General features: G+C 37.4%; 1 protein-coding gene across 3 annotated transcripts in view; it reads left to right on the top strand.

The window, feature by feature from the left end:
- Positions 1-16045, top strand: part of ndrg3b (ndrg family member 3b) — a 38909-nt gene extending 22864 nt beyond the window's left edge. For 2 of the 3 annotated variants that reach the window (XM_043224040.1, XM_043224044.1), the window contains 14 exons: positions 3354-3459; positions 5296-5416; positions 5905-5967; positions 6127-6187; positions 8227-8313; positions 8833-8889; positions 8968-9071; positions 9147-9212; positions 9302-9353; positions 9798-9845; positions 9935-9970; positions 10047-10098; positions 13244-13282; positions 15730-16045. In XM_043224040.1, coding sequence (XP_043079975.1) covers positions 3354-3459; positions 5296-5416; positions 5905-5967; positions 6127-6187; positions 8227-8313; positions 8833-8889; positions 8968-9071; positions 9147-9212; positions 9302-9353; positions 9798-9845; positions 9935-9970; positions 10047-10098; positions 13244-13282; positions 15730-15905 — 1068 coding nt within the window. In that variant the 3' untranslated portion in view covers positions 15906-16045. The remainder of the gene's footprint in view (positions 1-3353; positions 3460-5295; positions 5417-5904; positions 5968-6126; positions 6188-8226; positions 8314-8832; positions 8890-8967; positions 9072-9146; positions 9213-9301; positions 9354-9797; positions 9846-9934; positions 9971-10046; positions 10099-13243; positions 13283-15729) is intronic. The other variant, XM_043224043.1, reaches the window with a different exon arrangement.
- The last annotated feature ends 1186 nt before the right edge of the window (positions 16046-17231 follow it).

The following is a 17231-nucleotide window of genomic DNA, read 5'->3' as shown; positions in this document are numbered from 1 at the left end:
ATGTTCAATTTCTGGTGCATTTTAGGTACATCCAAACCTTTTTGAGTAGCAAGGTCTTAAAGGGACAAAGAGGGAACAAGGATTTTCCAAAAATAATTTATGTATATTGCACTCCATCTTGTTGCTGAATATTAGTATTATTATTATTGCTGTTGTTTTTGTTAAATAACATGAAGACAATGAAATGCATTTGCCAAATGAATAAAATGCATAAATGTCAATAAGTAGTGATGATAACATGGTAACTTCAGAGTAAGATTTAATTTGTTGACATTAGTTAGCTATATTAGTTAAGAAACAAATACTTATTCAGCATTCATTAATATTAATTCAGCATTTACTACATGTACATGTTAAATTAACAAATGAGACCTTATTGTAAAGTGTTAGTACTACTACTAATACTATCACCGTTGATAGTAATGTGTATGTGTAGTGGCATGGCATATGTAATACATAATCTATATAACATAATACATTTACTTGACACACATTCCAGGTTTTGCATGTTAAATTACATTACACGTTATAAATAGTTTTAATAATGTATGCATCTTTGCTTTTGGCTGATATCACAAATGTCTTCATATAAAAAAATATTATTATTGTGATAATTATGATAATTTTCTTTATTTCAGCCAGCAAACTGCTAATCATATATATACACTACCTTTTGCGTTCAAACCAGCATCAATTCTTATAGGTACACTTGCACAAAATCAGAGATTATTGTAGGATTATAGTCAGGTGTATGATCAACTAATTATACTCAACAGGTGCTAATGATCATCAGTGTCACACGTAGGTTGAAACCCAGTCATGAACCATAATTGAAACAGCTGTGCAGGAGGCTGCAAACTAGGTGAAGAACAGCCAAACTCTGCTACCAAGGTTGTGAAAGATTGAGCACAGCAACAAGACACAAGGTAGTTATACTGCTTCAACAGGGTCTCTCCCAAAGATTTCAGAGCAGACTGGGGTTTCAAGATGTGCTGTTCAAGCTCTTTTGAAGAAGCACAAGGAAACGGGCAACATAGACGCAGTGGTCAGCCAAGGAAACAGCGCAGCAGATGAAAGGCACATCAAGCTTATTACCATTCGAAATCAGAAGATGTCCAGCAGTGCTATCAGCTCAATACTTGCAGAAACCAGTGGGACCCAGGTACACCCATCTACTGTCTGGAGGAGTCTGGCCAGAATTGGTCTTCATGGAAGAGTTGCAGCCAAAAAGCTATACCTCTGACATGGGAACAAGGCCAAGTGACTCAAGTATGCACAAGATTAATGGTGTCCTCAATGCTGTGAAACAGGCAGATACTTATCCATCATGCAGTACCTTCAGGAAGGCATATATATATATATATATATATATATATATATATATATATATATATATATATATATATATATATATATATATATATATATATATATGAGAGAGGGAGTAGGATTGTCACATTTACCATTTAAATCACATCCTTACTGTTTTACTTTTAAACAGACCTTTAAAAAAAATGTCTTACAGAGTTTGTATGGACTGCACAGGTGTATATCTTCCCTTTCTTAATAGCAGCTCATGTCTCCACTGTTTACAGACAAACAGAAGACGGGTACTTGTGTTCGGGTGAGGTCTTTTACCACACTGACAGCCGCCCAACCTCTGTCAAGTTCACCTTGTTCTCTTTCTCACATCCTGTATTAGATCACTGCCGTCTCTGACAGATACCCTGACACGTTTCTCAGCTGCCCTCAGGCACACCTACCTTTAGCTTCATCTGTGCTGCCTGCTTTTCCATTTCTGTCCTGCTGATGTGGTGTGGTGTTGTCTTGGTAACAGAGTCTTTTTGTTGCTATAGGTTCTTGGATTAAGAGGAAAAAGACCAATGGGAAGTGTCAAAAGTAGTTATATTGTTGCTGCTTTAAGGACTTCATTTAATTGTTTTGTTTTTTGATATAAAAAAGAGTGACTGTCCTCTAATATATGTAATGTATACAAATATAAACATTTCAAAGTAGCAAAACTATTTTATTCAATGTTTGTATTGCATGCATACATTTGTCCAATTAAATCGATAGGAAGTGGCAGTTAAGACATTTATAATGTTGCATTTCAATTTCAAAATGGTGCTAATATTAATGTTTTTACTATTGTTACTGTTTAATTTATCAGATAGACTTTTTTCAAAACCTTTACAACATGTTTCAAACCGTGAATTAATTGGCCAGAAACCACAAGCATTTTAGAGCAACTGAAACCATAAAAATGCATAGCAGTTCACAAATGCTCTTTTTTTTCAGACAAAACCGTTTTATTTCAGATGGACGAGTAGTTGTACAGCGTCAAACAGAAACCAGGTGTCCTCCAACTGATGGAGCATTGCAACGGCTGTTTCCATTGTAGACTGCTTTGATTATAAAGGGGAGTGATCACATTTTGTCATGTCACAGTGTGCTGTCCACGTCCAGTGTAGAAACGTAAAAACACCGGTTTCTGGAGACTACTTGAACGGAGCATCAAGACATCACACAAGTCACCTAACATGTCAAGGACTGCAGTATGTGTGTGCACACACAGACATAACCGCCTCAGTCTATTTTTAAATCTCCTGCTTTAGTAGGTGCTGTGCGTGGTTTGCTTCAGGTGTCAGCTGCGAGTATGATTTCTAGATCTTCTGCTTAAGACATCACTATCAGAGGCATTGCTTGTGTAGAGAGAGAGGGTTTTCTTTTTATATATACAAACATGCATGCTGCGTCTTCTGTTGAGGTCGCTATAGCTCCTTGTGGAGCCTCCAGGTTTTCACAGCAGTGTCAGTCTCTGGTTCTTTTGGTCCTCATGCTGTGTGTGGAATGAGATTAAAGCCAGACCTGCTGCTCTTCTGGCCTTTAGGAGTCCTTGAGTAGTGCTGTTAGCCTCTGACCTCATTCTTGTGGTTCAAGCCTCATCCTGTTTGTCTCATCTTGTAGCTGAGCTGTCCACTTTTTTTATTTTACGTATAGAAGTGTGGTTGTTGTGGTGATGCGCAACAACAAACGACGTCAAGAGTGTGCCAAAACCTACACCACAGTGAATCACGCGGGTGATTAAATCAGATGTTGACCTGCAATTTTATGGAAACTGGCTAAAATAAATCTTTGCCTGATATTATTACCTGATTAAGAGATTCTAGAGATTTGACTGGCTGAGCATATATTTCTTTGCAAAGAATATGTTTAAAGGCCATTTATGTAAACCTTTCGGTCTGTTTTCAGGCAGACATTGCAGGAATGGTTTCAAAAAGCTCTTTGCTCAAACAGTTGACGCCTTTGCACTTCTTTTAGTAATTGACACATGCTCTTCTGATTGGTTGCAGGAGCATGACATCGAGACTCCCCATGGTGTCCTCCATGTGACTTTGAGAGGAACTCCTAAAGGCAACAGACCGGTCATTCTCACCTATCATGACATTGGACTCAATCGTAAGTTGTCCCATATATTTTCAAGGTTCTTGTATTTCAGTGGCAAAATGTATCTTTTATATAGTTCACCAACTAAACTCTGTCTCTGTGTCTAAATATTCCAACTCTCCTGCCATACAGTGGAAGATAAACTAATAGGTAAAAAGGTCCTGGATAGTCAAATGCTTGTTTGATTGACGGGTGAAAAGTGATAAATCAATATTGGGTTTTTTTGACAACTGATGCTGATATTTTGCAAAGCAGGGTTATAATTTTATTTGCATTAATATCTAAGAACTTTAAAGATATCTTTTGAAATTATTTTTAAAAATATATATTTATAATAAATATTTCATATATATTAAATTAAAAAAAAAAAAAAAAATCAAAGTCAGTAAACACTGTAACCAACAGGGCATTGAAATTTTTGGAAAGTGTGTGTGCACTTGGAATCATATTTGTTTAAAATTAAAGCAGGGTCGCACTAATATTACATGCGTCACACAGTGAAAATGTTACGAATATGACCGTGGGCAAAAAACTTGCATTTGGAAAATGTCAGATATTATCGGTCAGCCTCTACAGGTGATCAGACCAGTCCGAATCTGAATTTTGTCTGAAAAACAATCCAGAAAGAAGAGTCAAATAATGTCGGTGGACTTGGAACTTGAAAAATCGTGTGTATTGACGTTTTTCTGTGGTTGAAACAAGATACCTCCTGATGTGTATTTCATGCTTTTAACTACTAAATATGAAAAGATGCTTGGTTCATGTTTTAACTGAGGCACTACGGCAATGTGTCACAACGTGGTAAAATGGTATTTATTCTTTGGTTTTTCTTAAATGACAGAATTTCATACCAAAAGTAACATGTTTTGTCAGTGCGTTGTCAGTTTCCTCTCTGCTCACCGATCAAGGTCACATGGCAATACGACTGATGCAGTACATCCAGAATTCATTTATGTAACACATTCTTACTACTTTATCTACCTTTTCCTGATGGACAAAATGACACGGCCATGGATCTAGCTTCCGTTCTCATCCACATCCAGCCAGCCAGTTTTTTTGCTTGATATTGTAACTTGGTATGTCTTATGTTATTTTAATGTATTAAAAATTGTAAATGGTTTGTTGTGCAAACAGTTTTACTGTTTACTGCACGTTATTGTTGTTTATTATTATTATTATTATTATTATTATTATTATTATTCATTTACCTATAGCAGGGGTGCCTAATCCTGCTGATGACGACTGTCTTGCAAAGTTCAGCTTCAACTCCAATGAAACACACCTGTCTTTAATCCTGGAGACACACCTATAGCATCTAACAAATTGGAAGCATCACTCATAGGCTTACTTCAGTGTTGACCGAAAAAAGTGGAGAATGGAGAATTTTAATAGTTGCCCAGTTCATTCCTCATCAAATGTGGATTTGTGTGTGTGTGTGTGTGTGTGTGTCTAATGTCCAAATGAAAGCAAAGAAAGTTAGAAAGCAAGAAAAAAAATTTTACAGGAAATTTGTTGAACAGAAGTTCAGGTAGAATGTGATCTTTTTTTTTATTGATTTATGTTTTTTTTTTTTTTTTTTCTAAAGTTAGGCTTTATAATTGTTCGTATCAAAAAAAAAACATGTTCCTCCAGGACACAATAGGACAACAACAGTGGAATAAAAAACTAAAATGTACAAAAATTTTATTAAATAAACTAAAGCCACGATTGAAATGGGGGGGAAAAAGAAACTCTTATGTTCTGACTACACAAGACTACAAGCCTGAGATTCATGTATGCAGGGCACCATTTATTTTCACTTTGATAATGATTAATGAGAAATGTCTTTGTTTTTCTCTTTCAATGCAGATAAGTCATGTTTCAACACACTGTTTAACTTCGAGGACATGCAGGAGATCACCCAGCACTTTGCTGTGGTCCATGTTGACGCTCCAGGCCAGCAAGAATCTGCCCCTCCTTTCCCCACCGGGTAAGACAAACTACCACTCTCTCAAAACCTAGTGAGGTGCCTTTATGAACCGCATTTTTGATTATCATTACTATATTCCGAATGTTCAAAATGATGCTGATGCCCAAAGCTGCTGTAAATGTAACCCATAATCGACCGTTGTCAACATTTCACAGAGTCCTAAATTGTCTGAAAGCAATTGTTCTTTTTTTTTTTTTCGCCATTCGCTGGAATAATAATGTATTACAATTTAGCAAAATAAAAGCTGTACTATAGTGTTTTCACAACTTTCAAAAAGGGAAAAAATAGAGATACATTGATAGCAGTAGGGTTACCAGTTCTAGCATTAACTTTTCTGTAAATATATACACCATGCAAAGCAATGCACCAAGGAGGCCCCCATCTATTTAACCATGTTGAAAACTCAAACATTTGTTGCTGATAGTGTTTTCACACTCAAAATAATTTAAGCTAGACTAATTTGTCACTCTTGCCTTCCTCCTTCCCAGGTACCAGTACCCAACCATGGATGAGCTTGCTGAGATGCTGCCCTCAGTTATGACCCAGCTAAAGTGAGTCCAGACCTCAATCAGTCTATACATGATCCTCGATTCAATACAATTGCATAAAAATGTTTCATAATGGATTCTCTTAAAGCTTCAAATAATTTGTGCATTTTTATCAGAATATATGCAATTTAATAATTTGAATAATTGTGCTTTCATTAAAAGGATCAACAGTGTTATTGGTATCGGTGTGGGTGCAGGAGCTTATATCCTTACTAGACTGGCTGTAAGTAAAACATCTTCCCTTTTATTTTGCTTTAATGACCGATCAGTCATTGTATGTTGTAATATCTAACCGTTATTTGGAGTAGCATGTGAAAACGCGCCATTAGATGTTTAATTGAGCAGCTGAGTGAAGTTCAGGGCATCAGAGGTGAAGATCTTTGAAGTGTGTCTGCAGTAAAACCATCTGTCCTCGGTCTTCAATAAATCCCCCACACCTCCTCTGAGACTCATAGTTCACACGTTTCCACACTCCCACTCTACACAAAGCTCTTATTCACCATCTACGCACAAACATGAACGCTGAGGATAGATACCTTCGTAAACACACTCACTCTCATGTTTCCTGCTGGTTATTATCAAGGTATAAAGTGATAAAAGGTATTTTTCTCAAATGAACTAAAGAATGTGGCTGACTTTATTACTCCAGCGCAGCACCTCACACTTTCATCCATCTAGCAGCTTGCATTGCACGTTTATCATATTTCTGCCATTTGCTTATTGAGTTCTGTGCAGTCAGATGGCCGATTTGAGCAAACACACGCCTACGCAGTTCTGCAGAACAACTTCAGTGCCTGAACAGCGTACACCTGTTTAAAATCATTTGAATTACAATTTGCTTGTGTGTGCTGCCTCGAAGGCTTGCATTTTTCTGAATGTCTATCAGAGCCTAATGCAGAGAGGAAAAAGAATAGGTGTGAAACCTGAACTTTTTTCCATCATAAAGCTGACTGTAGTTAGCACTTTGGACACTGAAATAATGAGAACTCGGTTAAGGTGTTGATGTGTAGGTAGATGGGTTTTGCTTGGTAACCACTGCAGTTAAAGCTGACTTTCTCTGACTTCTAATGCAATTTGTAAAGTGATCCCTTTTCCACGGTTTTATTTTGTTGCATTCCCAAGCCATCTTGTGTAACAGCCCTGTTTCAGGGTTAAATCGGAATATTCAACAAGACAATATTTCAACCAAAAGCTGATTTTTTTTTTTTTTTTTTTTTCTGTCAAGAACTAGACCTTGTAAAGTGGCACTCCATTATGGAAACCCGTTTCCACCACTAAATAAATATAAAGTTTATCACAATTCAGACTTTTTTTCTGAAAAAGAGTTGGAAACAGGCTTCCATATTCCATACTAGAATTGAGACTCAAAGGAGAGATTTTCTTTTTAGCCAACTACCCAAATCCCATTCCTTTTAAATGTTTTTACTTTACTGTTAAACAGGCAAAATGCTTCAGTATCTACTGCTATAGTTTACAAAATGTTAAATGCTTAAAGAGGAATTAGTTCACCTAAAAATAAATATGATGAAGGTCTTTGTATATTAATCTTTATTCATTGCAAAACTGTGTCTGTCCATCCATCAAAAGCTGATATGATTCTTTAGGGTCTTACTGAAAAGTCTGTAACATACTTTGCTTTAAAGTTCTCAGTGGTAGTGTAAAACAACCTTTTCTCATTACGATTTAAGTTTTATTAACAAAACCATATTCTCACTACTTTTGGAGGTGAAGCTGAATCATAATTTGAATTAAGTCTTTTCTTTTTAAACTCTTTTAAACAGCTATTTGCCTGTTAGCATAATAAAACTTTAACCAGTATCGAGCAAAATCAGTAATGTCCACCAAAAAGGAAACACTTGCAGACACAGAAGTATATATACCCATTGGATGACAATATTTGACAATTACTTTTTAGAATAGGCACTGATGCACAAGAAAAAAGGGTGTTCAAAAAGTACATGGAATCAGTTTTGATTTTCATGTTGACTACCTACTTGTTGTTGTTTTTTTTTTTTTTTTTTTTTTTAAATCAAGTTTTCTGTGGTATTTTGTGCTCTCAGGCCAATCACAATGTGTTTGGCTGTCACAGGACCCTTACAAGTCTATAGGTAGCAGTGCCACAAGAAGTGAAGAATCTGTCTCATGAGACTGTTCGATCATCTACATGTCAAGCACCTAATCCTCTCATTTAATGCTCTGAGTGTTAAAGTCAATATGAGGCATAATGATTGACTAATCCCAGTAATCTTACCATTCTCTTAGCTGAATGAGCCAGCTTTGGTGGAGGGGTTGGTTCTCATCAATGTGGACCCCTGTGCTAAGGGCTGGATTGACTGGGCTGCCTCTAAGGTAACATTTTGAAAGCACTGTCAAATCAACATGTTTATTTTGTGCAGAAATTAAATAGTTCAATGGCAAAAAATTATGCTTGTACTGGTACTGCCCCAACAAAAGTGCAGTCATATCTTTATACACCATTATGCAAAATGAAAAGTTAAGAGAAATTAAGGTCACACTTTATATTAGGTGGTCTTAACTTATATGTACTTGCATCAAAAAATAAGTGTACATAGTAGTTAAAACCACAAAATATAAAGTGGGACCAAAATTAAGATCCTTTAAAAATCCTTTCATTATTAGCCAGAAGCTAACCCTAACCATTCTTCCATACTTCAGATTTCTCAACAGATTAGTGTAGCTGATCTTCTTAAAGTTTTCCTTGTTGTAAAGCTTATAATAACCTTGCAGGTCAGAATGCTACAATAATTAAAAGTGCTCAAGTCAGCGGGAGGTGCTGGGAACAAAAGTTGTGATTTGTGTGATCATTGTGCCTTTTACTGAAAACCGACACGTGTGTTTCTGTTGTAGTTATCTGGATGGACCAGCAATCTAATAGACATTGTGATGGCACACCATTTCAGCACGGTAAGCTTTAAATATGACACTCACCTCAGAACAACAAACATTTCTCTTAGAGTCTGTTCATGAGTTTTTGTACCTCAGGACGAGCTGACGGAGAACCAGGAGATCATTCAAACGTATCGTCTGCACATCGCTCAGGACATCAATCAGGACAACCTGGCTCTCTTCTGCCAGTCCTACAACAGGTGACGACGTCAGTTCATGTACTGGTCATTGTTATGAGAGCTGAACTTGTTAAAGTTTTCGTTTACTTCTCACAGTCGGCGAGATCTGGAGATTGAGAGGCCTGTCTTGGGACTTAATGAAAATACGGTCAAAACGCTTAAGTAGGTTGTTTGACTGTCTGTTTTTATTTTGGCTGTAAATCACTGTGCCTTTTTTCTTAGGCTTTTGTTCATCTTTTCTTGTGGTTTAGGTGTCCTGCCTTGCTAATTGTTGGTGACACATCACCAGCGGTAGAGGCTGTGGTGAGTGTCTAATCACAAACATTGATATTGAATATATGGCCAATGGTAGAGAACATGGAGTGCTTTCTAAAAGGCCTTCATACATTTCCGTTCAGAGTGTACCAATGACATCACATCCTAAGAAAGGGGGCTGTGCATCATAAAGTATTATGCACTTGTGCTTGTAAAGCACTCCTGAATAACTACTATAACATGCTTCTGGTGTTGGATCCTGATTGTCCACAACAGCAGCTCCATCTGTTCTAAAGTCCTTAATACAGTAACAGCTTAATGTGAACTTAATGAACATATCAACTGAGTTTAGCTGAGTGTGGCACTTTAAAGTGAGACTGAGCCACTAATGCCGAATCAACCATTTGGTTTAGTTTAGAGTTGGTCATTTGATCTGTCTATGCCTTCCATTTTGATTCTAAACTGACTGGATGAGATTTTGTTTTTCTACAGGTTGAATGCAACTCAAGGCTAAATCCAACCAAGACTACTTTACTCAAGGCATGTCAGCTTTTTTCTTTTTGAGCAATGTTTTAATGTAGGAAGGTAAACTCATCACTTTTGATTGAATGTTCTCTTCCTCTCTTCAGATGGCAGATTGTGGTGGACTTCCCCAGGTTGTCCAGGTAATGATAAAAGAATAAAAGCATCCGTTTGATGAAATTTAGACTTGTATTAAATGTGAATGTTTTCTGTTTTCAGCCGGGTAAACTCGCTGAGGCTTTCAAGTACTTTGTCCAGGGAATGGGCTACAGTAAGTGTCTGTTCTCTTTGTCTTTTCATAGGCCACGTTAAGCGTTTAATCGTGTCATCTTCCTCATATATATTATTGTCTCCCGTTTGCATTTTTGTCTGAAAGCATCTTGTCATTAGAGAGATGTCAGCTTCATGTCACCTTGGTCAAAGGCTTACATTCTGTGCGTCTCCTAATAATGTACGTCATAAATACTCAGACAGCGCGAAACGCTAAAACAGCTGCAGGAATACGACACATTGATGGGTGTAGGGATGAGAGAGAAAATCCTGCCTGTTCAAAGCAGGAACACAAGGCGTCAGATGTTATGACTCTTGATGATAACTGTAATTTATCCACTGCTGATCTGGCTTTATGACTCGAAGCCTCAGGCCAGTATTGTTGAGTGAAGCAGGTTTCAGGCCAGCCGTCCGCTGCACTAACACATGACTTGTCTCCCGTGTGGCTGTGCAGTGCTGCGTTCTTCAGCGTGTAAGTACACTAGTCTTCCTCTAAGAGCATGCTGTGTGGCATGAGCCTTGTGTGACCAAATTTCTCTAAACTTCAGGATAAATATTTCTTGTGCCCTAAAAGAGCCTTTGAACAGAGGTTTGCATAGCATGGAAACTTTATTGCTCTTACCTCAGACTTCCTTGAATCTACATTCATTCAGCTCTGTCTAATATTTATACATTTTTTTCAGGATAGGCTTTTATTCCATTGTATAAACATTGAATGACTTTTGTGTGTGTGTGTGAGAGAGAGATTTGTATTTAAAGGTGTTTAATTTCTAGTGGTGCAATGGATCAACTCACTGTTTGAGTCATAATACAGGATCAGATCATTTTTCGGATTAGCAAAAAAAAAAAGTCTGCTCTTCATACTTTAAGTATATATACTTCTACACCGCAGCTAAAATTACTAGCTTGACTGTTTAAGTTTATTGAAATCAGTAGTAAAAAAAAAAAAAAAAAAAAAAAAGTAAGGCACGGATGAATACGCTGGCACTAGACATATTCTTAGCATGTGCCTGGAATGATATGAGAGCAAATAACACAAAATAACTAGGAATAGCAGCAGTCTCATTTAGACTGAATTTATACTGCTGGGCCAGATAATCACTTATTATTGTTCTTGTTTTTATTAATATACATTTTAATAATAGAAGTTACTTTCTTTTATAACCTTTTTATAAATGCAGGTTTGGTGAGCTAAAAAGACTTGTGACTGGTAGTGTTCTTTATTTATTCTTGCTGTTCAAAAACTTTTGACTGGTAGTGTATGTTCACCTGTTGGAGCTGAATTGGAGGAAAGATTTAATTCATTTCTACATTGGTTATTACATTATTATTACATTTATTATTCGTGCAACGGTCACGCGTTGATGTACCTGAATAATATCTGCATGCACACAATAATGAAAAGTACACACATAAGAACCTTGCAGCAGGTTCAGGTGGAACTGACTTCATGAACTGCCCTGAAACACAATCGAAAAATGACTATTGTATATTTAAATATAGCTTCACAATGCCCGAATTTTGGCTTCTGTCACTTATATTTAGTCTATATTGAACCAAACTTGGTTAAAACGTGAAAAATCTATGCAATTTCATAGAAAGAAAACAAGTGTGTAGTTGTACAGTTTTGCAGAGACTTTAAATCTATTTTCTAATAGATATGCTTATATAGCTGTATTTATAAATTGCTGTCTAATGACTAGGACAATGCTTTATAAAGGATGAATTATTTAATAGTGCTTATCTAATGATTCATAGTGTGTAGTTATTATAAAGTGATTTTTTGTGTGTGTGTTTATTTGAATTAGAACTTTTGTAACATTTATAAATGTCTTTACGGTCACCTTTAATGCTTCCTTGCTGAATATAAATAGTGTTGTCTTAATCATAATAGCATTCAAAACTCTTTGCAGCACAATTGCACTAGTGCCGGTCACTGTTGATTAGGTGTGTTCTGAGGGTGTGAGGAACGTGATCAAAAGCAGCTTGACTCATTTGAAAATGCTCACATTTTGATGTGGTTAGTCACATTCCTCCTCCATAAGTCACTAATCTAATCCTGAGATCTGTTGACCTCTTTGTAAGTCTCTATTCTCGTTTCTTCTGATAAATACAGCGCTTCTGATCCGGAAACACCGTGTAAGAATTGTGCCTTCTGCTCCATTTAATTCAGAATGTAATCAAAAACACCTTGATTTTGCTGTGGTAGCAGGTTTTTATATTTTGAGTGTACATTTTTTTAAAAGTAATGCATTATGAAGTATTACATTAATAATCAACTGTTAAAACCCATAATCAAATTAGAATTAGGTACTCTTGTACTTTTTCTTTATACAGTAGTATTATTTCTTAGTGCAGACTTCATACTTGTAAATTGTAGGTTCAGAGCAGAAAAGCACCTAACATACTGTATATGACTCTAATTCTTTTGTCTGGGTGGAAATATTAGTGAATACAGAATGAGTCATTAACAGAGCATAATGCTCATTGGCTGATTCTGTCATTGATGTTTGCACTTTAATAAAGGGTAGGGTATCTGGTAATTTCCACCTTGTGTTTTGAGTCTGTCAAGTGTGTTTGTCTTTTTTTGTTCTGTTCTTTGTTACTGATTGGGGTGTGCTCTATAGTTTCATCTTTAACAAACCCACAAGCGTACGCTCTGGTGAGGGACTATCCCAGAAGACGACAGTTTCCCTTCTAGAGAGCTGCTCTCACTTTCTCTGTACTTTCAAGTTTAAACTCTTTGGGTTAAAAAGTGTTCATTTTTGTCTTCTCTGTCCACATGTTGAGCGATTGCGTGAAGCATATTCACTACAAATGTAAGGATATTCAGCCTAAATTAATCCTTTGTCAAAAAAAAGAGAACCACAACCACCAAAAAAAAAGTACACTTTGCCACTGGCTGCCGGTTTTCTTGCATTGAGTTATTTAGGAAACAAACTAACTGTCCCATCTGTGCCTGGTCTGATGTCCCCTACTTTCCTTGCTGCTGCTCCTGTAGCTTCTGCTTAATCTTTCCTTTTCTCCGCCCTCCCTCTTTTACAAAGTACTATCAAATAATCTCTCCCTTTCCTCTGTCCCATCTTTTTCCTCCTCCTTTTGCTTTCTCTTTCTTCCTCCTTGACCCTTACGTCCAATGCCAACAGTCCCTCATGTGCTACTCAGCCACCTGAACAGCGAATCAGGTATCAGGAGATCGACCAGCACCTTTTAGCTAAGCCTAAACTCGTCATCTCAGTGCTTCTTGTCCTCACTGTCTGTCCGTCTTTGTTCCTCCCGTCCCCATCACATGCATACCAATGTCTTTTTGTCTGTGCATCACGGCGTGTAAAGCATGGTTAATGGACACATGTTGTTATTGATTGTATATAAGCAGTATGAGAGAATGTGTGCACACTGTCCTCTACCAATGTATGTCTTATATTTTGTATGACTCGCATAAAAAGATAACTTTACTTTGCATGCCACATTCTGCATTGTCTGAAGTTGACTATTCATTTTGCTGCAATGGTAAAAATGAATTTAAGCTTGAGAGGATTCTCTTTCCGTCATGGGAGAATAATGACTGCGGTGTCCATACAGGGTGGTTCTGTCTCCTCGGTATTCAGAGAATTACTGATAGATTGCTGCAGGAGTGACCGCTAATCCCAGAAACAAGTTAGCATTATCATTAGCCCAATGTCAATGGGTCTTTCGAATGGGTTTTTGATTAGTGGCCTGAAACGAGGTCTGTGGTTAACCCAAACTGAAAATCTATACATGCATTACAATGAATCTACAGTACACCACTCATGAATTTAAACTGTCTTAAAAAATGTGTTCAAGATGTCTTAAGCTGTTTGTCTTTTAAAAGGTGGTTAAATGGGACTACAGAGGTTGTCACTGTTGGGTCAACTTATTTGCTAACTAGTCCACATTTTACAGCCTGATTGCTTATAATCGCTTTTGCAAATGATTACAACTCCAATTTTAAAGATTGGAACAGTTCTCAAATGTTTAGCAGATATTGAAGCAATTTCAAAGATACTGATATCATGCAACTACAATGGCGTTTGCTAATATAGCCCAACTTTAGCTTTACTTCTGCCAATTGTATTTATAGTTTTCACATTTGTGAAGATGATCTTAAATGTGTAAGAATCATGAAGGTTTGTTAGTCACAGAGATTACTTTCTGCTGTAATCCAAAAGCCAAATGAAAAATCCTATTGGGCTTGCCAAGGGAGCCAGGGTGATGCTATTCCGGGTTGGCCTACAGAAATGCACCATCCCTGCAGGACTCTGTTTAGGCCAGATGTGTAATAAGCAAAGTATGGTTGACTTTATGGTAACTGTGGCAAAATCCCAATTTTCATACTGTTCGATCAGTATAATATAATAAAATATGCAAGACAGTCACAAAATGCTGTGCAGATGTAATGGTAGTGTGTCAAAAGGTTAAGTTGACTTTTTAAAGGATAAACCACAAACTACACCAGAGGTTATGCATGTCTTAAATCTGTGACGTAAACCACTATTAATATTTGTTTTTTGTTTACTCACTCGCTTTCATGACTACCGTGACTGCAAGTGGAGAGAATTTATTTCTTATTTCAGCTTGCAAAAAAAATGGACTCCCACGTTCATTTGAACCTTTGCATTGCAGTCGTAACAAAAAGATGCATGTGCAATTTTGTGTTGCCGCTCTGGAGACTAATACCTGGCAACAAGGGTAAACAGCTGCCACTCTGATACAAATGTACTGTGGTTTGGAAGCAAAAACTACTGCATGATCTCACCAGCAGGAGTGAGGGGATCAATCAAACTCCAAGACCAAGAAGTCAAAGCTCCCAAATAGTGAGAGATTTCTGCAATGTGTGGATAGTGTAGTACATAAACTTTTTAGTGAATCAAACAAAAAGCAAGTTTTTGAAAAAAGTTGCAAGCCACTGCCAATTTTTTTTGATGATTTTCTCTGCAATATATTTCACCTAGAATCTTTTGCTGTATTAATATCTGAACATCCAATACATCAAAAGAAAAAGAACTGACAATTTCAGCTGCAAGCATTGTTTTTCATCAGCTTTGAATGCAATGTTATCAAAGCAAAAATGCTGTAGACGGCGTGCACCAGAACCCCTAAAGTTTACGCTCTTTTACCACTTTCACTCGTAATTTTAGGCAGTTTATTGTTTGCATTATTTTTCACATGCATATGCTTATGAGCTCGCTGTGTTTTTGATTGGAATACAATCAGAATTGATTGAATCAGTCTGAAACACAATATGAAACAAATTCTCTCTCTGTAACAGTAATTTAATGGCCTTTTATACATAAAACTGGTGTGCATCCTTTCAGAAGTATGTGAATTGGGATTCATCTTTTCTCATTAACCATAAAGCAAATCATTGTATCTCATTCAGTCCTGCGTTAGTTGAGCAGTCAGCAGTGTACAGATGTGCAGGAGTCACTCAGTTTGAGGAGACTCATTATTCTCCCTCTCGTGGACCTTCATATGTTTGGATCCAAAAGCTGAGAGTGCAGAACTGGCCATCCTGTGACGCTCATGCCCCTCACTCAGGATGGTCCCAGCAGTCACGCCTCAGTCAAAACAGCAGCGGCATTAATGCATCGATTTTCTCTCTTCTCTTCAGTGCCCACTGCCAGTATGACCCGATTGGCTCGATCTCGCACTCACTCTGCCTCCAGCATGGGCTCAGCGGATGGCTCTCGCAGCCGAGCTCATACCAGTTCACAGATGGAGGGCGCCACCGCCGGCCCTGTCCACGACAACCAGAACAGACCGCAAACCATGGAGGTGTCCTGCTAAAACACCACTTGACCTGGGATCATCCGCTTGTTGAACCTCTGCACCTCAGGCGGCTCTCTGTCCACTTTGGGGTTTTGTTTCCACTCCGTCTTTGTCTTTCGTTCTGTTTGTTCTCTTGTGGCCAGGGAGCGCTGGTCTAATGAAGGGATGCATTGTTTGATGTCTAGTAACCCTTGTATTTTACATATTGGAATATTTTTCCACTGCATGGACGCACACTAATCTTTTGCTGATGTTTTTACCTTGAATTTTGATTGGCTTACTACTTTAGTACTCCATTCTTTTTATGTGTCATCCATTGGAGATCCGTTTCCACTCTCGATATGCTTCTCGTCTATATATTTTGCTGGAGGCTGTTGTATATTGAACGTTCGGAGGGTATTCTCGTATGTAGCAGGAGAGTTTTAGTTCCCTCTCTTGCTCTCTCTAAGGTCTTCCTGCCCCTTGTGTTTACTACAGAGATGACCAAACCACTTCACGTTTTCCTTATTTAAATTTTCTTTGTTCAGTACGTAATTTTCTAGACAGCGTTGTCTCTTTTAGATGGTTTCTACTGCTCCCACTGTATCTCATCAGCTATTATGGTTTGAGTTTAACTGGCCGCCATTTTGTAATTGTTTTTTTTAGAATAAAATCTGCTGATTAGCATGTCCCTATTTAAACATTTATTAGTATTATGTTAAGATCTTTCTGCAAATGGTTAATTCAGTTTGATTTGAATTTAATCAATCTGATTCTGTTGGAGAGATTTAGACCAGAAACCCCTAATAGCAAACACTTTGCTTAGATTTGCACTCAAGTTAATGTAAATGATTTTTCACAGCCTGTGCTTAGGAGATCAGCTACACCAAAACAAACAAGTCAATAACTGAAGCTAAGATCTGTAGCTTGTTCAAATAACAGTTGTATTTACCATATAGGGCCCCTAGAGGTATAAAACGGCACGGTTCCTCTAAATGCACTGTACAGGAGTAACAGGTAAATGGTATGCTTTTGGCGATTCTCCATTCCTTCTATACAGCAGGTTGATGTTCATATAACCTCGTATTATTTTGACAACCCTGTTAGTTTCTGTAGTTTTATTGTTCTCGGTCTTTATTATTTCAATGGATGGCAATTCCCTGTTGATTGCTGACTGTACCGCTGCCTTGAGTGAGTTTGTGATGCGTTGTGCTTTGTCCTCCAAGCATTTAGGGGGCGCTGTACTGCATACTGTCTGCTGAATATATCGATTTGTACGAATATTGAAATAAAGTAGTTGTACATAAAACATGTATCTGTTTTTATTTAAGTGTAGACGCCTCATGATTAGTGTACTTTTTTGTA

The sequence above is a fragment of the Puntigrus tetrazona genome, chromosome 23 (genome assembly GCF_018831695.1).
Source record: "Puntigrus tetrazona isolate hp1 chromosome 23, ASM1883169v1, whole genome shotgun sequence".
NCBI classification, from domain to species: Eukaryota; Metazoa; Chordata; class Actinopteri; order Cypriniformes; family Cyprinidae; genus Puntigrus; species Puntigrus tetrazona.
This window is presented reverse-complemented; position numbering and strand designations above follow the sequence as displayed.